The sequence below is a fragment of the Oreochromis niloticus genome, linkage group LG10 (genome assembly GCF_001858045.2).
Source record: "Oreochromis niloticus isolate F11D_XX linkage group LG10, O_niloticus_UMD_NMBU, whole genome shotgun sequence".
Classification (NCBI taxonomy): domain Eukaryota; kingdom Metazoa; phylum Chordata; class Actinopteri; order Cichliformes; family Cichlidae; genus Oreochromis; species Oreochromis niloticus.
The window spans coordinates 19,280,079-19,306,518 of NC_031975.2; the positions used below are offsets into that span (position 1 = coordinate 19,280,079).

At 39.8% G+C, this 26,440-nt stretch overlaps 2 protein-coding genes across 5 annotated transcripts; one reads left to right on the forward strand and one right to left on the reverse strand.

The window, feature by feature from the left end:
* Positions 1 to 5: 5 nt before the first annotated feature.
* LOC102082757 (adhesion G-protein coupled receptor G4) lies at positions 6 to 9,755 on the forward strand. Its single transcript, XM_013272410.3, has 18 exons — positions 6 to 35; positions 132 to 277; positions 359 to 488; positions 1,403 to 1,503; positions 1,670 to 1,874; positions 1,957 to 2,122; positions 2,836 to 2,982; positions 3,094 to 3,228; positions 3,312 to 3,357; positions 3,444 to 3,547; positions 4,416 to 4,537; positions 4,853 to 5,121; positions 5,703 to 5,820; positions 6,417 to 6,495; positions 7,426 to 7,627; positions 8,349 to 8,450; positions 8,740 to 8,904; positions 9,454 to 9,755. The coding sequence occupies exons 2-18, from the start codon at positions 163 to 165 to the stop codon at positions 9,582 to 9,584; spliced, it is 2,337 nt and encodes a 778-aa protein (XP_013127864.2). The 5' UTR covers positions 6 to 35; positions 132 to 162; the 3' UTR covers positions 9,585 to 9,755.
* Positions 9,756 to 11,873: 2,118 nt separating this feature from the next.
* Positions 11,874 to 26,216, reverse strand: adad2 (adenosine deaminase domain containing 2). 4 transcript variants are annotated; one of them, XM_005452591.4, is made up of 11 exons: positions 26,062 to 26,216; positions 25,128 to 25,290; positions 24,282 to 24,426; positions 22,754 to 22,892; positions 20,992 to 21,120; positions 18,962 to 19,112; positions 18,555 to 18,725; positions 18,063 to 18,277; positions 16,700 to 16,934; positions 12,294 to 12,426; positions 11,874 to 12,175 (listed from the first exon to the last, which is right to left on the reverse strand). In XM_005452591.4, the coding sequence occupies exons 2-11, from the start codon at positions 25,274 to 25,276 to the stop codon at positions 12,065 to 12,067; spliced, it is 1,578 nt and encodes a 525-aa protein (XP_005452648.1). In that variant the 5' UTR covers positions 25,277 to 25,290; positions 26,062 to 26,216; the 3' UTR covers positions 11,874 to 12,064. The 4 variants fall into 4 exon arrangements, with proteins under 4 accessions (XP_005452648.1, XP_005452649.1, XP_025766878.1 ...); XM_005452592.4 differs by lacking the exon at positions 26,062 to 26,216 and adding an exon at positions 25,816 to 26,019; XM_025911093.1 differs by lacking the exon at positions 26,062 to 26,216 and adding an exon at positions 25,498 to 25,632.
* Positions 26,217 to 26,440: the final 224 nt, after the last annotated feature.

The window sequence follows — 26,440 nt, forward strand, 5'->3', positions numbered from 1 at the left end:
TGCTACTTTGTTCATTTTTATTTGCCTTTACGCAGGTAATATTAAAAAAGTATAACATCATGATGTTATATTTGCTATGTACATGAGCCCATTGTCATTCTGCAAACCATATTTAACTCTGTTACTTCCAGAAGAGAGAGCTGTATTTTCCAGGTCCAAGTCATGATGCAGTCAGACATAGAGGAAATCGAAAACCTGATACAATACATACTGCAAAAACCTTATGAAAATGAGTCCATCTCCATACGCACTGAGGACATAGAGATAAGCCAGATACGTGAGTTCAAAAAGGGGGGGGGGACCCAACCCTGAAAATCTTCTCATTTTGATCTCTTTCTCAAACATCTCATTGTTGCAGTGTCATTTAAGTGCAATGCAGAAATCCGCCAAACCCTGAAAGGGCTGTTCGTGTGGCCTGAAACTTCAGGAGGAGAAACTGCGAATCAAACGTGCCCAAAGAACCCTGACCACTACGCCACTCGACACTGGTGAGAGCTCAGACTCTTAATCATTTTTCATTTGTAGTCCAAGTGAAACATCTCACAAAATATGAGATTAAATGGCAACAGGTCAGTGACATGGTTGGGTTTAAAAGCAGCACAGTGTGAAAGACTGCTGGGCAACTCGCTCACCAGCTTAAGAATAATATCTCTTGTTAAAGTTGCAATGAATCTGTGGGTTTCGTCATCTATGTACGTGACTTTTTTAAAAGCTTAGAATTATCAGGGCTGCTGGATTTGTCTACCCAACAATATAAACCTTTACTAGTGAAAAAACATAAAAAAATTACTGGGCTTCATCCTCTTGATGCCCTGGATATCTGCAGCTAAAGTAATGGAAATCAATCCAGCAGTAAAGATTTATTAGACCGACACTGCTAAAGTACACACGCTCTGACATTTGTCCTCATGTTTACAGTTGAAGTGTGCTGTGTGTTTTATGTATTTGGCTGGCTGATAAATTTAACACATGGATACGTACGAGTCTGAGTATTAATCACATCCGTTGGTATATATTTATATGGCTTTACTGCTGTTCTAAAGACTGCGTGTTGACTCAGTGTCACAACACTCAGTGATGGCTCTGCTGTAAAGGCATTAATCAAGACCTCAGTGTCACTAATGAGAGGTTAAATGATCGGTAATTCTCAGAATCAAAATGCCTCACATCTGTGTGAGGTCTCACATAATGTCACCGATCCATCGAATTAACCTCATTTCCGTTGTTAGGTAGTTAGCCGATGCCATTTATTTTCCAGTAAGAGTGTGGCAAGCAAATGTTGATATGCAACATGCTGAGGTGGCAGGATAACCAGATGATACAAAATTTTAAAAAGGTTAAAGATTTTACTCTCAGCAGATTTTTTTAAGCATTCTCCCTCTGTCCACCTTCTGTTTGACAGTAAAGGCATGCTCAATACCCACTGGATGGCTCCAGTGCTGGAAGACTGTGCTCCAGTGGTGGAAACCATCCCTGACCTGTACCATGTCAGTGTAACTGCCGGTCAGTCACCGACTTTTTCCCCAGCTCTAAAATTACCCAAACATCTGTATTTCCAACATAAACCCTGTTACTTATTAGACATGTGCTGTGTTACAAGTTAGAATGGGATAAAAATGCCTGGATGCATTCAAGCATTATTTCACAAGTTGTGACATTTAACTTCCAGATAGTGCTCGGGATGTGGTAGATATGATTGAAGTTTTACTGAGTAACCACTCCACACTCAACTATGAGGAACTGGCGATAGTCCTCAACAAGCTGCAGGACATCATTAACGTCAGTGTGGTCACACCAGAGCTGGGCCAAGCTCTTCTCAACATTATTTCAAACATACTGAAATCTGAGAGCAACCTGGTGCCTTTTACTAACAAGTAAGGAATGAATGCAGAACGAGAAATAAACTTTTCCAACAATCTGATGTGGGGACACTAAAATCTTCTGTCTTCTCTCCAGCATCCTGAATATTACAGAAGCAATGGGAGACAGGATAGTGGGTTATGAGGGTTTCTCCACCCTGGTCGCTCCAGCCATCGGCATCACAGTGGTGGATGTAGTTCCTGGAGAGTTTAACAGTTTAATGATTGGAGTGGCGTCTGATGCAACTGGCAAAAAACCAGAGGTCGGCAAAATTTCTCTGTAAATTTTCTTCCTCATTATGTTGCTCACTTCGAACTTCAGCAGGTCGTCTCGACTATGTCTACAAGCCTGCTGCCATGTGATTGGCTGATTTGATATTTTGTCATTTGTCCCATCTCTCTCCCCTCGCTCCTTCTCAGCAGCTTGCTTCCTCTTCCTGAGCCTGGTTCTGCTGGAGGTCTCTTCCTGTTAAAAGGGAGTTTTTCCTTCCCAGTGTCGCCAACTGCTCGTTCATAGGGCAGTCCTGTGTTTGTTGAGGTTTCTTTCTAATATTGTAGGGTCTTTATCTTATAATCTGAAGTGCCTACAGCCCACTGTTGTTGTCAACTGGAACTATATAAATAAAAGTGAATTTCTGCATTAAGAAGCAGGTGAACAGGTGTACCTATTCAACATTCAGCTCCACACTGAAGTCTGTTTTAGGTAGATGTTACAAAAGGAATAAAACGTGCTTTGAACCAATAACCGTAGACTTTTCTGCAGTCATTGCTTTTAACAGCGATGTGTGCAACAGCTTGAAACTGACACTAAATGTTTCTCTTTTGGCGATATTTAAGCAAACATTACAGATGAATCTGTACTTACCGAATTAATGCTGCTCAAATTGTCTGCAGTGCATCTCAGAAATCAACGGTGCTGTTAGCTGAAACATGTTGCCTGCGCCTTAAAAAGAATTAAGAAAATTTGTCTTTATAGATTTTTATCAACAGGTATCCCCTCAACAGCACACTGGCTTTCATCTCCCTCCCATCTGCGCTGCAGCACTGCTTCCCCCAACGGGGCCCAGACCAGACCCCACCGAGAATACAGTTTCAGTTCTACGCCATTGCATCGCTCTTTAAGGTGGTATTTTCTATGAAGCCACTTCTTTGTCAAGATTTTTATGCAAACAAATTATGCTTAGATGCTTATTAGTGAAACATGTTATTCATATATACTGTGTTTTAATTTCAGGGGACACAAATGGATCAGACACTCAACACTTTTGTGGTGGCAGCCAGTGTGACCAACGCCAGCTGTCCAATCAAAGACCTGGAAGAAGATATTGAAGTCACACTCCAACATCTCATACCAAACACAGTAGGAGAGGTTGTTCTATCAATATACACTGCGTGTAATGAAAGCAGCTTTAATGAATGAATGCATTAATGTTTCTTTTGTCCCTGATTAAGCCTTACAAGCAGGTCGAGTGTGTGTACTGGAACTTCAATAAAAACAGTACGTCCTGATCTCAGTCCTATTCTTCTAATTCAAATCAACTCTGGAAGAAGCGGGCCACATTAAACACGACTCTTCTCATGCAGATGGACAAGGAGGCTGGGACAATTATGGATGTCGGAAATACAACAGCAGCTCTTACTACACAACCTGCCTGTGTGATCATCTCACACACTTTGGAGTTCTTCTGGTACAAACTACTACTTTGATATTGTTTTACTGTTTCCTAAATAGCACATTTTGGCAGAGCACTTTAAAGTTTTGGTAACGGCATGATAGTACAAGCAGCAACAATACACACACTACTAATTATGAATCGCAGACGTGTCAATATGGTTTGACCAGGCTTAACCAGCAGAGGGCACTAAAGGAATAATATTTAAAAATAAACTACTGCAAAGAAAAGTTTGACACAATTCATTATGTTTGAGTAACTCCCGACAACATATACTGTAATGGGATTGCTGTTTTGCAACAATTGCACCAATATTAATAATAATACATATGAGAAATGCCTCCTGGGCTATTCAGTACCAAGAACGCCAAAATTAAATGAATAAATTCATCATTAAATAATTAAATGTGTCTGTAATTAGTTAAAATTTGAAATAAATACATAATCTATTGAATCTATAATTCATTTCTAATAAATGTTATTTAAAAACATTTACTTATTTCACTATTTAATTATTCCATGGTTTCTGTGGTGCAGACCAGTGTCCCTTATTCATTACTCTGTGGCTTTCAGCCTACAGAGTAATGAATGCCTACCGAAGAGGAATTTTTTTTTTTAAATTAACGACTTTTAATGATTTGATTAACAAGTTGTTTCCATCCATCCATCCATCCATTCGCTTCCGCTTATCCTTTTCAGGGTCGCGGGGGGCGCTGGAGCCTATCCCAGCTGTCATAGGGCAGTGTAGTAGTGGTTAGACAGATGCTGGGCTTTATGCAAGTTTACACATGGCACTGGGAACAGTTAGGAACAGGATCAGCCAAGAGCTAATAATGCACACTGGAAAATCCAGCGCTGTAACCAAACGTCTCCATGTCTCCAGGATGTCGCCAGGACTCAGCTGGACCCTGCTAATGAGCAGATCCTGACCATTATCACCTATCTTGGTTGTGGAGTCTCGTCACTCTTCTTGGGAATCACTGTTCTCACGTACACAGCTTTCGAGTAAGCGTTTACCACCGTCTGTTTTCTGTTTACATGCAGCACAGATCTGTGGGTCCTACTACAGGCCTGTCAACACCAATTCAACTATATCCAAAACACTATTGTTTTAATTGAGTCACACATTATTTTCAGTGTTAGAATACAGCGAAGGAGATGCTCAAGCTTCACTGTCATGGTAGTATTTTAATGCATGCATTTCTCAGGTTTGTTTACTTCACTGCTGAAGGTTTCTCTGTATGTGTATCTGCATCTAGCACATAAGTATCATTGTACCCAACCTCTCGACTTTCTCCACGATGTCTATATCTCTCTTAGAAAGCTTCGTAGAGACTACCCCTCTCAGATTCTCCTCAACCTCTCTCTGGCCCTGCTGGGCTTGAATCTGGTGTTTCTGGTCAACTCCTGGCTGTCCTCCTGGGGTCTGTACCCTCTCTGCGTGGCTGTGGCCTCCACCTTGCACTACTTCCTGCTTGCATCATTCACCTGGATGGGATTAGAGGCCGTTAACATGTACTTTGCCCTTGTTAAAGTATTCAACGCCTACGTGCCCTCTTATATGCTCAAGTTTTGTCTTCTGGGATGGGGTGAGTCACATTTTTGCATGACTGAATTTTAGTTAATGGCAACACAGAAAACATTATTATTTATATGGTGTGATGACACACTGAAAGCTCATAAAAATCTCAAAGGGGATGCATTATGCTCATTTCCAGGTCCATCTCTAGATCGTTAGACTCTAGCAGAGATGCTCTGCATGAGTCATGGTTCCAAAATAATCTTTATCATATACTGGGCCCCAGTGCAGAGTATTAAACCATTTTGCTCCTCTCCCTTTAGGTCACCTTCTGATTGGCTGCACCTCACAAAATCAAAATTTAAACAGCAGATGGATGGAACTGGACCATATTAATGATTTCCCCTCTTTCCGAAATCATAAAGAGAATAAACTGCCTGATAAGGAGCTTTTCGAGCAGTGTGACACCTAAACTATAGCCTCACAGCGATTACATAAGAGTTTGGGTATTTTTTAATATCAACAATTCTAAAAGTGCATTACATTAGACAGCTATTTTTATATCACAAAAAGGGTTCATTTTAAAAGCAATTATATTTTCCGTTTAAGGGTATGACATACCCCTTGTATGTATTTGAAATTGCCATCCAGGGCTTCCTCTGGTGATTTGCATCCTGGTGCTCATCGTGAACAGAGAGGCCTACGGCAGTCACATCTACACAGACACTTCTTCTTCTACCTTACAGCTGCTGGACAACTCTGATAACTTGTGAGTTTTGGATTCATCTTTTATTCATTTTTCATATCTTGATACATACTTGATGATCTGAAGAGAGTTGAAGGTTTCATTCAGCTTTCATATATAATATCTCTCTCTCTCTAGCTAAATAATCTATATCCATCTCTTAAAAAAAAAAACTCCTTGCATTGTTTTTTCTACTACTTCAAGCAGGATTACATATATGTGTATTTTTTTCCATCCACGATCTTGTCAAAAGAAAAATAGCTGGAAAAAATGAAATGTATATCACAACATATTTTCTCCAATTACAAAAGCAAATTCATGATGTAAAACCACAAATCTTCAAAAATCGATAAAACCATTTCCTTCACATCTTATTTTCAGCCAGATCAAGCTGATGTGATGTCATGTTGGAGTCATGTAACATGGTATTACACTCTCAGGCTATCCAAACACACGATGCAAGAATGATAAGTCAGTAACACGTTTTCATTAGTTGCAGGGGGTTCAAATACGACTACAGTTTCATTAGAATACTTCACATCACACTGATCATTCATCATGTTCTCTGATCTCGTCTTCTAATGCCTCGTCTGTCTTTTTCCTGTTTGTCACCCTCTCAGCTGCTGGCTCCAGGACGATGTGACATTTTATGTGTCTGTGGTTGCCTACGCTGTGTTCATCTTTCTCTTCAACACAGGGGTAAATCATTTCCACATTTCATTAAAGATTTGACTTCTTAGATTGTTATGTGTTCTCCTTATTCCCTTTAAATTCAACATTTTTCATTCGTTTCTATATCAGGATTTAACAGGCAACATTTTTGATAATCAGTACAGACTGGATAACTTTTGTCTTCAGAAACATTTTTTGTGGCACAGATTCAAAAAGTTGCTGGAAAGATTCCTGAGACATTTTGGTATCCATTGACATGACAGCATCACACAATTGCTGCAGATTTGTCAGCTGCGTGTCCACGATGTCAATCTTACGTTTTACCTAATCTGGTGATCACTGAGGCCTGGTGACTGTGAAGGCCATCTAAGTAACATAAATTCACTGCCATGTTTAAGGAACCAGTTTGAGATTTTCTGAAATTTTTGACATGGTGAATTATCCTGCTGGAAACAACCGTGAGACACTGTGATCAAAGAGGAATGGAGATGGTCAGAAATTATGCTCAAGCAACTTGTGTCGTTTGAACAATGCTCAGATGGTACGAAGTGGCCCAAAGTGTGCCTAGAAAATATTCCCAACACCCTTACACCACCAGCAGCCTGAACTGTTGATATAAAGCAGGATGGATCCATGCTTTAACGTTGTTTATACCAAATTATGATAATCAGAACTGATCATCAGAAATCTTCATTCTGATGCTCAGCTTGAATTTCAGCAGGTTGCCTTGACCATGACTACATACCTAAATGCACTGAGCTGCTGCCATGTGACTGGCTGACTAGACATTTGAATTAATGAGCAGCTGAACAGCTGTATCTAACAAAGTGGCTGGTGGAGTTAGAAAAAAACTTCATATTAGACACATTCTTTATTACTGTGTACATTTGCTTTTAACCCTTTTACCATTTTCCTGTAAGCCAACCACTCTGAGGCTTCTTTTCAATCTCCTCTTAGGTTTTTGTGGTGGTTCTAATCCAGATTCGACGTATGCGAGCCAACAGCCCGGCAGGGACCAGGAGTGGAGTCATGCAGGACTTGAAAGGAGTTGCCAGTCTAACCTTGTTACTGGGGCTAACATGGACTCTTGGCTTCTTTAGCTGGGGGCCAGGCAGAATAGTTCTGCTGTACCTGTTCTCTGGACTCAACAGCCTGCAAGGTTGTCCTTTTGTACAGAGGCAGTTAATGAAAGCTCAAAAACATCCACATAGAGAAACCATACTTCTAATTTTCTCTTAAGTTTGAAAGTCATCAAGCTTATTTTTACCTTATATTCAACTGTTTAGCCTGAATCTGTTGAAGTTTTTTGAATACTTAATGTCTCGGTCAGCCAAATGAGTCTTTATTAGCTGACATGAACAGCTGTGTTAGTTCTTCTTCTTATTCAGTCAAAACTATTTTGAGAAGTAAGGATAGCATATAGATAGCAATGACTGATAGCAATGATCAAACATTATAAATATGCACAGACTTGTAGGTGGTGCTTTACCTTTAAGAAGACGACCTTTTGAGTGTTGTTGTGGGCTTATTTATTGTGTGAAAATTTGCTAACCACATGTGCAGTTTTCCACAACAACCCGCTTTGCAACCGGAGTTCAAAAGAAGCTCGGATGAAGAAAAAAAAAAAAAAAGATGAAAAGGAAGAAATCAAACAGCCAAATGATGCAACTATTTCACAACAGCTTTCACCTCTACTGGCCTCTCTTATAATACTTTCTTTTGTATATTAGAGTGAAGCAACCACTGCTGTTTACTTCTCTACATGAAATTACTCCAGAGAAAATTAGAAATACCTGCCGTAGGAACAAAGAGCTACAAACCCAGATCTTATCTAATCTTCTTGAGCTCACGACCTTTTCTTACTTTTCTATTTGCTGCAGGACTTTTCATATTCTTCTTCCACTGTTTAATGAAGGAGAACGTCAGGAAACAGTGGAGGATTCACCTCTGCTTTGGACGTTTTCGTCTTGAGGAGCACTCTGGTATGGCACCCACACGTAACACAGCGTGACCTCGTCACTTCAGTTCAGTTACTTTTATGGCAACCTTTTTGTCGAGGCTCATAAAGTAGTACTGAAATTAGTATGTGATATTGATACTATGCAAAGACTTGATCACACTCAATCTGAATAACTGCTTCCATCTAACAAATCTGTTTGTTTTGTTTGGTGCTGTTAAAAGTTCAACTTATGGGGTAACTTGCAATGAAAGCAAAGCAGCAAACACCACTTTGGGCTTCACTTATATTACCTGTCTGCCACTGTTATCCAGAATGGAGCAACTCGGCTTCGATTGGAGCTCAGGCAAAGCCCAAAACAAATCCTCCAGGAGCATTAAGACCATCAGTCGGCTCAACTAAGTCCTCCTCCACAGAAAGCACGTCAGCTTCCTCCAACTACAGCCAGCGAGATTCATCCTGCAAGAGACCAGACCTGGGTGAGAAAACCAGGCACCGCACGTCCTGACTAAACTCATAACTATGATTCGGTCAAGACATTTCAGTACACTTATTATGAGCAAGATAAATTAAGTACATGATGACATTTCACTGAGATGTTCATTCTTCGGTGGACTTTCCTCTGTTGACATTAAACTTCCTTGGCTCTAATCTATTATAAGACATTTAAGCTTACAATTAAAAGTTACAGTTCATCCTGTTTAGATTCAGGCTCCTTAAAGTAAAATGATGATCACAGATTTAGTCAGACATCACTGTTGCATTCAGCTGCCAAAATTCACACTGAAGGTCACTGCTTACATTAATGAGACTGCACTGACATTAAATAATTACCAGGCTTTGTAATTAAGCTGGTTTAGACACAAGTAAAAGGACATGTCTGTTATTCCTTAAAAAGGTTTCCTTCAACCATCTGACAGCTCAATTTCAGTTTAAACTCCCAGGTATACATTCTTCACACACACACACACACCCACACAGGTTTTTCACACCTCTGAATTGCTCACAGATGTTTAATTATCTTGTAGGCCTTTTTATGAATTCCTTGGCGCTTCCTCAAGCTCAGAGAAGCCCTTCGGGTCCAGGAGGTCCGCCTTCCTGCAGAGGGGTGAGCCGAACACCTGGCTGGAGGAATCACATGCTTCACCAGCAAGAATAAAGAAGAGCGCAACATATTAACTACCACTAAAAAAAAAAAAGGAAAAAAAAAAGTTTGGGTCACTCAGATTTGTCTTAGTGTTTATCGTGTTTAATTATTGTAGCTGTAAAAAAAACCCAAAAAACGATTTGTGTGTCTGCAGCACCAATCTGTGTGAATGACGTTGTTTTGTTTTTTTTATTCTGAAACTTTCCAGAGTGGACATATTTTACAAAATGAAGGTTATTCCATGAGGGTAAGCGTAAAAAAACAAAAACAAAACTGAAACAAAAAACAAGACCCAGAAGTTTCCACAGTCCCTTTCCTAACCAGCACAATACGGCACTTGCGGGTAACATTTAATGAAGCTGCCTGCTGATGATCTGTTACTCAGTCTAAGGACTGTGATGCTCTTCTGCTCTTGATCAGCTGAGTACTGTTGCCTCTTTTTTTTTTTTTCCTCCTTCGTGCTGTTCTGAGAATGAAGGCGAGCACATCGTCGTACAAAATCTTCAGTTATTTGACATCTTCCCACATGGACTAAATTATTAGAACCCCAACAGAGAAATGTTTCAGAAGAAAGTTTGTTTATTTGAGACTATAACCCAACCCAAAGGCTGATACTGTACACACATAACTAGTCAGATAAATCAGTGTTTTAACCAGCATAACCAATTTCTGCTGTGCAAATTATTTTTCTAATGATCGTTTTAAATTATATACATGTAGGTAACCCAGCATGCCACTGGACCACAGAAACAAAGTGTATTTAGTTATTCCATTAAAATCCTCAATAATCTAAAATAAATAAATGTCATTCAGAATTCTTCTCTGCCTAAATGTTATTTTAGATTAAAAAAATTAAAACAGATATGCTTTTATTTCAGAAACAGGCACACTGGAAAGTGATCCCAAAGTTTTAAGCAGCTGTTATATACCACAGCTACACACAGTCTAAGCATAGTGTACTTTAATTCAGGATAACCACAGATGCAATCCATGCGATTGCAGACCAAATTAAACTGCAAGCATCGCTGTATTCCACCTTCATCAGATATTGTTTTTCATGCAATTCTATTGTTTTTGTTTTTGCTAAATATTGTAAAAGAGCCTGTAATTATGGAGACACGAGCAGTTGCATCAGTTCCAAGGAGGAGTTGGTTGCCAAGCAACTGGTGAGTGGAGCCATGGTGACAATGAACCGTGGTACCACACAGTTTGTGTGAGAAAAAAAAAAATTAAGTATTAAATTTAAGATGACAGAAGTCTCACTGTGTTCATCTTTATCCTAATTTCTTTTGCCAGAAACTGCTTTCAAACCAAACAACTCCACAATCATCCCTCAATCAGCGCACAGACGGAAAGATCACCACACGTTATTTTTTTCCGTGGCTGCGAGTGCCATTTTGTTCGTGTAAATTCTGACACCTTTGTTCTGATCAACATATGATGTTTCTGAATAATCAGTCTAATTATGGACGTCTCTGCTGCTCATTTTAGAGAGCCCACGGAAACAAGTGTTTTTAAACTAGCGCAGTCGCTGTATGCTTTAATCATGCAGCTGCCATTCTTTGAGACGGGCTTGTAGCAATGTGGAGTCACAACTTATCCATCTCTCAGCACGATGTGTGAGAGCTTACTAAGGATATTTTTGTTTTATATTGCCTGTCTCACCTTTGCATCTGCACAAAAGCCTGGTGACAGTTCTGTCACGCTTCACCTTTCACTTCCAGAATACAAGAGAGGTGTTGATTGAATTGACAGGTAAATTCTGAAGTTGTAGTTTTCGAGCTGTACAAGTTAATTAATACATGTGCAAAACGACAAAGCGTTGTGCAATAGAAAGCATACAGAGAACATGTATTAATATCTAACATTTAAAACTAAAGAAAACATTTATTTTTCTCCATTTTACTTAATCTTAAGTTACTATTAAAAACAAGAGACCACATGGACCTCATTACAGACCTTATTTTGGTTCTTCAGCTACTGACTTCACCCTCTGACTGGACTTAGTTTGGCTACAAATGCACAAAAAATAAATGAAATAATTCACATTTAAAAAAGGTCAAATGCTTAAAATAGCGAATGGCAGTAATATTAAATAAAAAAAATTTTTTTTTTTAAAACGCACACAGTTACCTTTTCATAACACGAGCTCCATAAAAGGAATTGTTAATTTTCAAGCTTCTGGCAATAACGTTGCTCAGTTCTACTTGACACGACAGAGAAAATGTTCCCCATTTTGTGCACTCTTAGCCTTTGAGCGATGTGTTTCCACCCACAACTCATTCAAACTGACTCCTTCAGTCTGGTGCACAACAGCAGGGCCTTGTTTATTTTTCTCGAACACCTACACAAACTGAAAACTCTAGTGTCGTACATAAAACAAAACTACAATTACTGTTGAAGGTAATTAGCAAAGTGCACAGAAGAACAGCAAATCAAATCTCTCAAGGAACTTGGGTAAACATTGGCATGACAGGTTTCCAGCTGCGAGTTCAAGCGCTAAAGCAATCCACCAGCTTTTTCGAATTCCACAGTCCTGCGTGGTTTTCCAGGAACTGCTGTCTCACCAGCTCCTTGACCGTCTGGTAGACACTGGCTTCCACCTATAAAGGAATAAAACCATTTACATCATCATACATCACATAAGTGAACTACAAACACAACCCTCTATTACTCATCAAATGAAAAGCTGTGCACAGCTCACACTGAGGATTCACAAACCTTGACACTGTGGTACGTGGGAAGCTCCAGCAGATAGTTGTGCCCACCCAGCTGTGCAACTTTGAGGAAATAACTGTAGAGGGCTCTCTTGCAAAGTCTGCTTGAGTAGCCAGGCACGCTCACAGAAGGAGAGCTAGAGAAACATTGAAATCCACCATTAACATTTTTCCAACTGTTAAGGTTTCCCACATGTTTCTTAAATTTGCTTTATGATGCATTTGTCCTCTTGAAGTTTTCATTATGCATCAAAAGATATACTATTTTTAATGCAAGCTATTTTTAGGTGCATTTGAGATTTTCCCCCCACACTTCTTCTTAAAACTGCCGTTGAAGATTAGTGATATTATTTTTTCCTTGATTTTATTAGAAAAGATAAAGAAAGGCAGGAAGGTGAAGACAAAAAGGGGAAATGATTGAAAAGAACCTGGGGCAGAAATGAATACAGGCCACTATGGTAAGCTCTCTTCCTCTGGTACATGTAATGCACGCTCCACCAGGTGAGCTACAAATTATTTAAAGCTTTAAAAAACACTTTCAGCTGTGGAGATTAAGAGACCAGCAGCTAAAAAGGAAATGAAAATTGCCATTCCTCTTCCTGTTTTTGCTGCGCAATCAAACCTTCATTTTCCTGGAAATTTTTTGCAGCCACTGGATATTAATGCTGATGGTGTCATTCTGCCACAATGCAATCAATAAAAAGCATATTTTGCAGCAAAAACGTTGTCCTTAGTTGATTTAAATGCATTTTCCACTTGACAAGATTCAACTTTTCAATTCTGTATCATTTCATGTCCACATTATTCCTTCTTTTGCGGTCCAACTTCATGTACAGGTACTGCTCATATTGATATGATACAACAATGTATCCAAAAGCTGTTACGGTTATCAGTTTGAATTGGGAGCCTGATTAAATAGTCACACCTTCTTGTCTAATGATATTAGACAATGTGCAGTGATTGCAGCCAGTTAGCAAGCAGCAGTGAGGTGCCAAAAATCCAAAACTATAAATGAAAAAATGTCCTGTCATTGCAGCCCTGCAGTTTCTCCTAGTTTTGACCTTTATAGCAGATGCAATGCTACTCTGGTGGGGACACTCTCTGCTTCAGAGCTTATTTGTGCTAAACATCAAAATGTCTGGCGAGACAATTTTATCACACTGCCGAGGTAAAGTGTGGCTGTGGTCTGGCTGAGAGACAGAGAGGAAGGGTTTCCTGCAGGCAGCACTTACCACTACCACTAACACATTTCTTAGGGGATACTCTGGAGTGAGACCCAGGGGAGGAGCCCAGCAGCCTAAACAGACAAATTGTTGAGGAGGGATTGAGTGTGACTGCACTCACAGAAGCTGACATTAGCAGAGACTGTTCAGGGAGACTCATTTTCAAATAATTTAAGGTCTCTTCCATCCTGACAGAGTCTACAACCCCGGATATTCTTGAAAACCTAGCTTTGTTTCTCTGTTACCCAGAGACATTACATGTTCAGTGCATACTTAGAAAGGAAAGAATGTTGAACCCTTCCAAGATAACCATTTCCTAAAAACCTCAGCAAGTGTCTCAGTACTGAAAATCATAGTTAAAAGAAGATAAGAGTAAGACTTCTAAATCACTAATTTAAAACAAGTGATACAAGCAACACTTCCTTTCACGCTATTATTTGGAAGTTTTATCAGTAGGTGTTCTGAGCTCAGCCACATGAGGGCCGCAAACCAGTGTACTCCAAGTGGCAGCCCCAAGCCCAGATAAATGGGAAGGGTTGTGTCAGGAAGATCATCCAGCGTAAAATGTTTGTCAAATCAAACATGCCGATCATCAAGAGATTTCTGTACTTGATTTGCCGGGGATGAGGTTGACAACACTGTCTCTGATACTGTTAGCCAAGGTGACCATGGAAATTGTGCTACTGTTGACAGAAAACAAGAGAGAACCAAGGTAGATATATTGTGTGTGCAGGAGAGCAGGTGGAAGTGAAGCAAGACCAGATATTTTTCTACCGGGGTGTACAGTGATTAACCAATTTATTAGAACACCACCCAATATAAGATTTACACCACACCTGACTTAAACTAACAGTACTGGTAAAAAAAAACAAACCCAAATGTTTCTGCAGTGTTTAATCCAGTATAAGCCCTTTAATCAAAATGATAACGTTTATGCAAAAAAATAGTATTATTGTTATCCATGAACTTTCAAATTTCCTGTTTGATTAAATAGGATTCATGCTTTCTTGCTTTTATAACAGGTGGTTGAGTAAATCTGTAAGCACTGAAGATGGTAAAAGAAGTGGGGTCTGAGTAATATTAAAGGAAGTGTATCTGAAGACTGTTGTGGAGGTGAAGAGTGTCAGACATGGTCACGAGTTTGAAGCTTGAAATCGAAGGAGGGATGTTGACTATTAGGTGTGTTTGCAGCACAGGCTGGATGTCAGAAGAGAAAGAGGAATTGTGGAGTAATTTGGATGAAGTGGTAGAGAGAGGGTGGTGATCGGAGCAGACTTCAATGGACATGAAGGAGAAGGGAACAGAGGTGACGAGGCGGTGTTGGGTAGATATGATGTTAAGGAGAGAAATGCAGAAGGTCAGATGGTGGTGCGCTTTGTAAAAAGGATGAAAAGGACTTCAAGAAAGGGAGGAATCTGGGGTAATGCATAAGACTGGATGAAGGTACACACAGGAGGACTGAATCTTATACAGAAAGTTCAATCTGAAAGAGACTGCAAGGTGGTGTCGGGGCAGAATGTAGCTAGGATAGAATTGGATGGAAGCCAGTAGGATGACTCTGGAAATCAAGAGGAAAAGCAAATGCAGAGGTGAAAGTTGAAGGAGGAAGAATGTTAGTCAGAGTCCAGGGAAGAGTTGAGACAGACTCTGGGTGATAGGAAAGAACTGCCAGATGACAGAGAAAGTACAGATGAAGTGGTGAGGGAAACTGCCAAGGATTGAGATGGAAATGTACTAATGAGTGAAGAGTGTTTAAAAGGTGGATGGGATGCATTGAGGAGCTCACGAATTAAGAAAATGAGAGAAAGGAGGGATAGGCAGAGAGCAGTTGGAGCTAGATTAAGGATAGAGGTGAGCAGCAGTTATGGTTTCATGCCACAGTTTCTGATTTGCAAATGTTGATGAATACTTACAAGTATAGAGGAGGTAAGAAGGAGTTGCACAGTTTCTTTTTGGACCCAGAGAAAGGATGCCATATCATAGGGGGGCAAGACAGGAATAGTGGGACTAGATGTGGAATTTGAGAGGGGCAGAAGTATGTGAGAGTGGTCCAGGACATGTGAGGTGTGCAGTAGATGTGGCAGGTGGGTTCAAAGTGGGGGTGGGATTACATCAGGAGTCTCTGTGGACTATGATGTTCATAGACGACATTGTGATCTGTAGTGAGAGTAGGGAGGGAGTAGAAGAGAGCCTGGAGAGGTGGAGGTATGCCCTGAAGAGAAAATGAATGAAAGCCACTAGAAGCAAGACAGAATACATGTGTGAGTGAGCAGGAGACAGGGGAAGATGGAGGGAAGATGAGCTTAAATATCTGGGGTCAATCATCCAAAGCAACAGACTAAGAGCACAACAGAAGAGTGTGCAGGCAAAGTAAGAGTGTGAAGATGAGTGCCAGGGAAGATGAGTGCCCAAGATGGTAGCGAAAACTGAAATGATATTTGGTTTGGAGACAGTGATGCTGAAAAAAGAGCAGGAAGCCAAGGTGGAGGTGGCAAAGTTGAAGATTTTCATTGTGAGCGACCAGAATCGAAAAGATTAGAATTGTGTTCATCAGAGGGACAGCTCAGGTTGAGTGGTTTGGAGACAAAGCTAGAGAGAGTTGGTGTGACAGAGGAGGATGCTGGGAATGAGATGGAGGCATATGATCTGCTGTGGAAAGCTCTAAAGAGAGCAGCTCTCTGCATACTTCGTGTCCTGAATTCCTGCCTTTAAATTAAATCTCTTCAGAAGTCTATTTTTCTTTGCTTTTTTTTTTTTTTTAAATAGTTGACACTTAAAACCATGGTGTTTGCCTAAAAATAACAGTTCGAGCTAGAGGACAACAGCTGAAATAGGCAGCAACACTGCAATGAAAAAAAAAAAAAGGATCTTAAATCTATTTTTGGCTGTAATCTCAGCTCAAGGACAACACAGCCTCCAGAGAAAGCCATGTCTGTGTCACACTAACTACTGGACATCAGCAGTTGTAGGCAGCAGCAAAGCCCAGTGATGGCAGGAGCCCCAGGCAACACAGAGGCCATGAAAGTAGACAACTCTGACGACAGCTCTACTATTTCTCTGCAAATGGCAGCAGAAGGGCAAATTTTCATAGTGGTCACACATTTATGGTGTAGAAACACATTAGTACTAAAAACTTGATCTAATTCATGACAAAGACTGATTTCTTGAAAAAGAAAAAGGGTCTTACCCCTCCATAATCAAGCCCTTGCTGCTGTCCAAAACTTCAATATCCTTGTCCCCGAGGCACCAGTTGATGCTGAGGTTTTCATGACGCAGCGAGGGCACAACAGGCCCCACGTAGTCCCCGCAGACAAAGAAGATGTCATGTTTCTTGTAGGACTGAGGCAGAAAGATCTGCCATCCATCACCCAGTCGCTTGCTGGTGATATCAGACACTTCCTGGTTCATGAGCTTCTGGCCTCCTAAGTAAGATTTTATAAACACATTTGCAACAGACAGAAATTAATTTATGCAACATTTAATTTGTTATGATGCCACCTTTAGCCAATTACATCTGCAACGTTGAACTGGAATTAAAGCTTGTTAGTATTTCCAATATTTTGAAATACGTTGGCTCACTATCTTGCTGATGCATGGATATGATGACTGATTCTGCTGTACATAGATAGTACTGTGCAAAACTGTTGACCCACCACTCATTTCTTTATATTTTGCTCATACAGAACGATGCTAATAAACTGAAACAGACTTGCTTTACCTTTTTTTTTTGTTGTTAATGGTTTTGAGCAACAGTTCTCCAGACTTTCTGAAGGTCTTTCAAAGTTTTTCTTTGGACATTGGCTGCTTTTTCACTCATTTTTAGTTCAGTCCTTGTACCTGACCATTTTCAGAGGAATGTGTTTTTGTTTGTTGAGACACTTAACAATGATCTTTGAATTATTAAAGCATAAAAAACCACCTACCTCAAAGGATGAACCAAGGTAATTTCTACACATAACAGACAACCAATATAAAATTCTATCACATTTCTAGCACTTTGTTATTTGAAGCCTGTCACAAAAACCACAAACAGCAATTGAATCTTAACTGTGTGATTATTCTATTTTATCTCATTCATGTTTTGGGTAACAAGCGTGTATGTTCTGAGCTGGCGTGATGGAAGAAAAACTATATAAGGCAAAATCAGAGTTTATAATTTTTTTTTCCTATTTCTTAAGGACATGACTTCCATATGCTGTTCATCTGCAGTATATAAATTTTTTTAGGATTCCCACTTCTTCTTTTGTCTTCCATTTTTCCAGTTTCCTCAAAATTTTTAAGGACACACTGCACACAATGCCAAGATATGCCAAGTTGTCAGCTAATAGCTCTTTGGGAATCAACTTTTAAAAGTGGGAACAAATTATGTGTTCATAGTAGAAAAAACAACCCCACCAATTTTCATGAAACTTGTGCATGAACAACGGAAGAAACCACTACATTTTGGTGCTGATCCAAATATTTGTAGAAAAACATCCAGGTATTCATGATGGGTTTAGCTGCACTCTGAGTTCCCTTCTAATAAAGAATAAATGCTTTAAGGTTCTTACCTAGCACCATGCTCGTGATGTAAAGCGGCTGAATAAAGTGGCTCAGTAATGCACCCTGAATCCCAGTAACAGTCCAGCGACAAAGTTTGTCACTGCCAGACATGCAGCAGACTTTGGCACCCCAGAGACTCGGGTCAAGGTAGGCAACAGGGACCAGGAGGCCTTTGAAATGATACTGGAGCATCATAGAGGTCCAGGTGTTTTTTGCAGAAACCCTAAAACAGGACATTATGTTACATTTTAGTTTACTAGAATGTAATCTTAATGAGTAATGGAAAAAATGTAATGTCCATTATAAACAGAGTTAATATTAACCCATAGAAAGGTTAAAATTATTCTGAGTCTTACAACATCTGCAAAATGCAATATTTCTTGGAAGATAAATCCACAGATTTGAAATGAGACCTTTTACGAGTACACAGGAAAATATGACTTAAAAAACATGTATAAAGAAAGAATCAAAAGAATGGACTAATTAACAGATTGCTGTACTTAAAGTAGAAGTTCTTAGGAGCTCCTTCGGGACACTGATTGGTGTAGAGATGCAGGCTGATCTTGGGTTTGAGCTGAAGCTGGTGGCTGGCTGCACTGCTCTCAAAAATACAGTTCTCCTTGGCCTTTGGATCAGCATCAAAGAACAGCAAAAGCTGTTTATACAGAAACCTGAACACAAGCCAGAAAAATAAATATTATTCCCACTTTAAGCTGCAGCAGCACTTTCAGTGAATCAGAAGCATTATAACCGGTAGAGAGCAAGTGAAATGATGCAGCCTACTTTTTACATCTTCATTCTGAATATTAAGAATAGTTCAAGTGTTCTAAATCAGAACCAGCACTTTAACACCTGCATTCTTGAGGTTTGGACGAAGTATTTAGGAAGTAATTTTAGCAGTTAGTACCTTAAAAGAGCCCGTCTGGCGATGATAATAGCATGGCTGTCATGAACCCTCACCCCATTGTAGCAAAGCCAATCGCTACAACTTGAGCGGCCAGATCCCACTGCCACTACCTGGTATTGCTCACATGGACGACCTGCTGTATCCATGACTTCTGTGGGGAAAAGATAGTTTTTCTTCTCAAAGCTTCATTAGCAATAGCTTTAGTTAACAATGACTGCGAGAGATGGAAATAAAGACAACACAGAATGATGCCTATAAAATAATATTTAGTTATCTTATTCTGGGCCTTCCACTGAAATATCCACTGAAACAAGTAATTTTGGTTCCTCTTAAGACCTCATTCACTAGGGAAGAATATGTATTCCCCGACTCTTTGGCAAGTGGTTACCTGCTTTTACTTGTTGAAATGTTCCCAAAACCCGAGCTGCGACTGAAAAGTTCTTAGCAGATTGCCGCAGTTGCCCATAATTGTACAAATGCTGTAAGGCATTCACACTATTGAGTTCCTGTTTCTCTTTATTATTCCTCGAGTTTGAATGGAAATGCCATCTTTTCTTCAAACACTTAACATCAACTACTAATGGTACAACAGTGAGACTATTATAATAAACCGGATATGCAGAGCCTTTGCCTTTAAAGTAAAAACTGTTCTTTACCGCTGCAACTAGCACGTTTCCAAAAGTTGCAGCTTTTACTTTGAAGATGAGCATTTTTCACACTTTCTTTACTGCTCTATGAGAAATTGGTAGGGTGTCCAATTTTGTGCAACTGACTCTTAAAGGAACTTCTATGCTCGCCGTTCACCACCTGCTGAACGGCATGACGAAAGTTATATCACATCTGCTTGTGCAAAGTGCTGTTTTGATGTTGATTCAGTCAGTCAGATATTAACAGATTACACACAGAGATGGTGCAACAGTTTGGAAACATTTTAGAGACTTTGCGGGGGGAAAAAACCCAACCACAACATTGTTTTTAATGTCTTTGCTTCCATCAGCACTGATGTAGCATTATCTCCTCAGTGGTGACACCTACTGTTCAGGAGAATACTGCAATAGCTACCTGCATCCTAACACTGAGCATAAAAGTGGCACCTTAAGGCTGTGTGACTGAATCTTCAGCCATTTCTCTTTTAAACAACTGAAGGCTTGAACAGCACATGTGCGGAGATGCTGTGTGCTTGAGCTGATGATACCAGGTTAAAAAAAATAAATAAATAAATAATCCTCTCAGGAACTGAGCATTTAGAGCACCATGAAGCCTGAACTTTTAGACTCATAGGGACTGCTTGTACTGCTGACCTCATTAATAGGAGAGATTACTTTACATCAGTCTAAATGGCAACTCTCAAACAACTGAGAGGCCTTCTGTGCAGGAATGCCGCACAGCTGTGTAGTCGTGCATTCGGTAGTCATATCCAATTAGCTCTCAGCTCTTGCAATTTAGGCACTGTGCGTCTTAAAAGGAGTTTTATCTTCTAAATGGTTCTTCTAAATTGACTCGCTCAGATTATAACTTCCATTATTTTACTTCACATAGAAGTGCCAAAGAATTATGTTTTTATATACACATATCTTCTGCTTCCATGATTATTTAAAGAAAGAGTCTGCATATATTGCTTTAATTCCACAATATTATCTTTTAATGAGTGACCCATCATATTTAATGGAAATTTCCAGTTGGCTTACATGTGATATCATACACACTTTATGATAATTGAGTGTGACCTTTTTTCAAGCTTGGAAATCTTCATGATGTGGACTGCTAATGTCTGGACATTTAACATACTATTGCAATAATGACCTGCCACTGGTACAGGCCCACTTTACGCATTTATAGACAGTTAAGAGTAAAACTCGTCTCCTTCTTTAGCACTGTTAAGATACAGATTTTTAAAAAAAAGGTTAAAAATAAACAGGATACATCTACTAAATACCCAGGAGCCACTTATAACCTACTATGAAAACAATAAAATCCTGCAGTGTAGTGCACAAATCTAATGGAAAACCGCATGTGTACAAGAAGCTTACCTCTTATCAAGACAAATGCTGCCATGTGGCTCTTGCAGTCATAGAAATCTGGACACATTTTCAGGAGGCTGTCAAACTTCTCACTGCTTATAGCTGCCATGTGATTCTTGTGCCATTCAGTGCGCCAAACTGGAAGAAAGATAAACAGCAGAAGCCAGCTATATAATCAGGGACAGAGCGTATTTTGGACATCACTCATCTGAGTGTCCTTAAAACTGTGGAAGCAGAAGGACCTTGCCTTAAAAATGTTTACGATATTGCTGCATATCATAAACATTGTCAGCTGACTGGCTGAACATATGTGAGCACTGTGCTTTTTTTCCTCATGCTGGTAGTGACAGAGGAGTTTACCACATGTGCTAAAATGAAGAGAAATGTATTTAAACTATAATCTATCGTACACTTCTGAAAGAAACGTGCAGCACTTCAGTCCAAAGATAAGTGTCTGATGAAGCAGTGGAGGTGAGGTATAAGCAAGCAGAACTTCTTACAAACAAAAAAAAAATGCAGGCGTCCTGCTTGGCGCTTTCATCTTAAAATATGTTAAAAAAAAAATGTAGATGCTATTTTGCATAGGTTTGAATACAGGAGTGCCTTATGAACAAAACCACTGATCTGAAAACCCCTGAAACAGAGCGTTCAAGCTAACAGGAAAAAAAGACCTTAAAGGATGAATGTGTGAAAAGATTTACTTGAAAGAGGGAGGTTGATGACTGACTTGTGTAATCAGTAGTGATATTCGATGACTGTATGACCAGGACAGAGTGACCGCGTGGATCTTCTCAAGAAGCACAGCCAACAATAATTTTTTTAAGTTATAGTCACTCTTCTTTGAGGTAATTTTGATTAAAAAAAAAAAGAAAAAAGAATGTTACTCTCATAAATATACACTGATTAGTGTGTAGTTATGTCGTCAAACAAATTGATGCACTGTCAAAGCCTTAGAATTAATCCATTAGAAATACACAAGAGCAGTGACTAGTTTGTGGAAGCTGCCATGTTAACATGCCATCTTAAATGCATGGACTTCACCAATCCACCTAATTGCGTTTTATACTAGAGACCAGCCACAATTTTTATTCATTTCAACACATTCAGACTCAAGACATGAAGGATCATTCTTATGTTTTTAATCATGTGACAAGCGTCCCCTTCACCAAAAAGCAAAAACACAAAGGAAAGAGACAATATGACCAGCTAACAGCAACAGCTGGTTTTAAGTTAACATTATACCACCTAATGTACGGCAGTTTGATTACATTCTCACATCATGTGAGAGTTTATTCGCTTATTGTCAGAGTTCAACAATGTTAGATCCCCTTCAAAGAAAGTTCAACTAATGCCAGCTAACAGCAGCATAAAGAGAAGTTCGGGATATCCTCAACAACTTGCCTCAGTATCACTGTCATCAGAAAGAAGTGAGCTTCACTTACTCATCATCTCGTATCAGACTCCTTTAGAAAAGTTTAACAACCTCCTACACTAACCACAGATACATAGCTGCCAGTTTTTTGTCCTACAATGGCCACTGTAACTAGGATTACACATTTGAATTGGGAGCTGTAAGAAAAAAAGAATTCATGACTATAATCTGTAATCTACTGACATCTACTTGTGCCTTTAATGCTGGAGGAAGCAGTTCTGCAGCTGTGAGAACAAACAAACAGGGTGTTTCTGTGTATACTAGCTGGTAGCAACTGCAGAAGTGCCACTGAAAATGTGAGCGCTTTGAAGTTTTACCTTTATTAAATTGCTACTGTACCTTCAGTCTTTGTGCTTGTATCAGGTTGGTTTATGTCCTTGACCTGCTCTGTTAGAAGATCTTCATCTGACAGTATGCTTTCAGGAGGTGACATACCACGGAGGGAGAGCACAGCTGGTTCATCATCCGAGTCTTCAGCCTGAGAAAGACAAAACCCTTCTAAGAAAAACCGGGACTCTGGTATTCTTATCATTCTTGAGCCAACTGATCTTGAGCCGTTATCAAGGAAACACAAGGAAGGCAGTGTTATGTGTGAGATAAGCACTGAATGCACTTCTGCTGTTCACAGTTAAAGTGACAAGGTGGCTGCAGGTGGTTTAGAGCCCCTTCACTAAACTGGATAATGGTATGAACCACTGTTCTACTTGCCAGTCAAGCAATTTAATGTTAATTATCGCAGATGTCGAGATTCCACTTTGATGTCAGATTTTCAAGTATGGTTTAATGCCACAATTAATTCACATATCTTAATTAATCTGTGAAGTACACCTTCTGAATAAGAGATGATAAGTTGATGTATAAGACCTTGTCAGCATCTCATCATCTGAGATAAGATTTCTAATGAAAAACTCTTAATAGCATAATACATTAAATACATTAAATGCAACAGCAGCTAAGTTTCAGAAAACCCTGGTCTTATATACACCGATCAGGCATAGCATTATGACCACTGACAGTTCAAGTGAATAACACTGATTATCTCTTCATCATGGCACCTATTAGTGGGTGGGATATGTGAGCGAGCAAGTGAACATTTTGTTCTCAAAGTTGATGAGTTTGAAGCAGGAAAAACTGGCAAGCTTAAGGATTTGAGCGAGTCATGGCTTGACAACTAGGTCAGAATCTCCAAAACTGCAGCTTTTCAGCAAGACAAGAACTGCAGTTGGGCGGTTTTAGTGGTGGGCAGGTGAGCTTCCGAACAGAACCACAGAGCAATGAAAGAAGGTGGCTTCGTCATATCAATCATGGCCGGCTGTATGAGCATTCCTTACATAGGGAACACCTGGCACCAGAACACACTACATAGGAAGATGGCAAACTATCTTAGAGGTAGTGTAATGCTTTGGACAATGTTCTGTTGAAAAACCTTGTGTCCTGCCATCCATGTGGATGTTATTTTGACATATACCACCTCGCATTGTTGGCGACCATGTACACCCTTTCATGGAAACAGTATTACCTCATGGCTGTGGCCTCTTTCAGCAGGATAATGTGCCACAAAGCAAAGAAAGGTTCAGAAAGGGTTTGTTGAGCACAACAACATATTTGAGGTGTTGGCTTGGCCTCCAAATTCCACAGATCTCAACCCAGTCAGGCATCTGAGAAATGTTGTGGACAAATAAGGCTCCACCGCACAACTTACAAAACTTGACTGATCTGCTGCTAGATACCACAGCACACCTTCAGGGGTCTAGTAGAGTCCATGCTTCAACAGGTCAGGCCTGTTTTGTCAGCAAAGGCGGGCCAACACAATACTACGTAGGTGGTCAGCGTCTTATGCCTGATCTGTGTATACTCATATAGTTACCTCACTTTCCAACAGCATGTCACCAGAGTCATAATTATGGCTGAGTGTGGGGACGGAGCCCTTTTCAATTCGGGGTCTGTGGTCTCCTTCAGAAAGCAGAGCCTCTGGTGCTGTATCGCAGTCTCCAGCTGCATGTGCGCTTGTCCTAGGAGGGCAACAAACACAGACCCACTAGGAAATGAGCAGCTGATCACTTATTCAGTCAGCACAAACAGCTAAAAATTAACAGTATTATCAGCTGCTTTTATTTTAAGATAATTCTCACCTACAATTTCCTCTTAAAAAAAACTGCTAACAACCTGCTAAGACTGCACACAAAAAAATAGAACTGCATAAGTAAATGAATGAGGCTGTAAAAGTTCAGAGCAGATTAAAATGAAGTAGATGAGAAGTTTCACAACCACAAGAGCCACTGTCTTTCTCACTGTCTTGAAACAATGGGTGCACTCATTAGTAACAGAGTGTAATGTGCCCAATTTTGGACCGGACACTGGACTCATTAGCAAGCTGTTCACCTGCCTGCTGTGAAACCTCAGTAAGACACAATAAAATCCAAATTGCTGTTGACAAAGAAACAGTTACAGCCTGGTTTTATTGACCAACGCATCAAGAGTGCACTCCCCTGCAGTGAAACAGAAAATTAGTTACCTCTGTCCCAGCGTGTGCGAGAGAAACGTGAAAGTGTATCTGTGGCGTTTAAAGGCAGGGTTTGGGTACAAGGACATTTCAAGTCATCCTCTCTACCAATTATACGGAGGTGAGTAGGAACACATACAAAAGTTAAACCCTTGTCCAAACAGGTGGAGACAGCATGTGATAAGGTGGCAGTCATTTTTTTTCTATTACCTCAGCCCAGCAGCACCAGTGTAAATGTCTGCATCATCCGTCTTGTGGACCTGAGGACAGTGAGGGCGTGGGCTCAGCTCACGGTCTGACAAAGACCAGAAACTAGCAGCACCTCTTCTCGAATATTTAAATGCTCTTCGACTAGTCATGGTGTTCGAACAACCTGCAAATACATACATACATACATACAGACATACATAAATAAATAAAACTGATTGGCGAACTGTCCGGGGTGTACCCGCCTCTCGCCCTATGGTGGCGTGAAGTTGCTACTGTACTATACATTTATACATATTTAACAAAAGTAGGAATGAGTGTGTTCATCCGATTGTGCCTTGACAGCTTTTAATACTCATGAAATGACACTTACTCAGTTATTTTGTTTAAATATATAATCCCAATAAAGCTACACTATCTACACGATTAACAGCAAACCAAAAGTAACAACCCCTAGCTTATTGACAGCTGATGATAAATTGTGATGTCTAGAGGCGAAAACATTTCCCTTTTCCTTTAGCCCACAGCGCCAAAACAAAATTTAAGTCTGCATTTTCTGCAGATTTGCGGTTTAGCTGAGAGGCTAACTAGTTAACTGCTATCAAAAGTAAACGGCGAGTTAGCTAGTATAACCAAAAGTGTCGACCGAGCTGAAATGAATTGTCAGTAGGAAAAATATGAACAAGTTTACCCGTTTGAAACTGGAAAGAACGTCTAACTCTAAATGCTTTATAATATAAATATAAATCCACCAATGCTTCGTTAGCTTCACTGATAAAGCTAACGTTAGCATCTTTCTGCTACCACACGTTAGAGCACCTCTACCAGTCCCGGCAGAAAAACAATAAAACATGACATTATTTCACCGCCAGTTTGCCAGCGACTAAGTATTTAGTTAACACTTTAACTTCCAAATGCTGCACTGCTAAAAGCTTACCTTTACACTTAACGCTTGTTCAGGCTTTAAAAGACTACCTAGATCTGACGTGGGAAGCCGTTGCAACCAAGAGATGATAACAGGTGTGAAAACTTTTGCGCAAGTGAATGAAGCAGCTACTATAAGTCAACACCTGCCAATGCAATTAAAATTATATAAAGTTATTAATAAATATAGCTATAATGAGAAACTTTCCAAAAAGTATGTGGATATGTTTCACTCATATGCTGCCTGACTCTTGTATAGACTGCAATTATATCCAGTTACAATTTGGAAATATTCACATCATCACTTCATGAACTGTTTTGAATAAGGTTTGGGGAAAGGACTCTTAACAGATCATTCCAGTGAAACCGCATCATCAGAGTGAGAATACAAG

Excerpts from the sequence above, each read along its gene's own strand:
- adad2 (XM_005452591.4), bottom strand. The coding sequence starts at position 25,276 with ATGACTAGTCGAAGAGCATTTAAATATTCGAGAAGAGGTGCTGCTAGT. Across the intron at positions 19,113-20,991 it reads AGCATTTGTCTTGATAAGAG|AAGTCATGGATACAGCAGGT; the intron begins GTAAGCTTCTTG and ends TTTTCCCCACAG. Across the intron at positions 18,726-18,961 it reads GCCAGACGGGCTCTTTTAAG|GTTTCTGTATAAACAGCTTT; the intron begins GTACTAACTGCT and ends GCTTGTGTTCAG.
- LOC102082757 (XM_013272410.3), top strand. The coding sequence starts at position 163 with ATGATGCAGTCAGACATAGAGGAAATCGAAAACCTGATACAATACATA. Across the intron at positions 6,496-7,425 it reads TCTTTCTCTTCAACACAGGG|GTTTTTGTGGTGGTTCTAAT; the intron begins GTAAATCATTTC and ends ATCTCCTCTTAG. Across the intron at positions 7,628-8,348 it reads TGGACTCAACAGCCTGCAAG|GACTTTTCATATTCTTCTTC; the intron begins GTTGTCCTTTTG and ends TATTTGCTGCAG.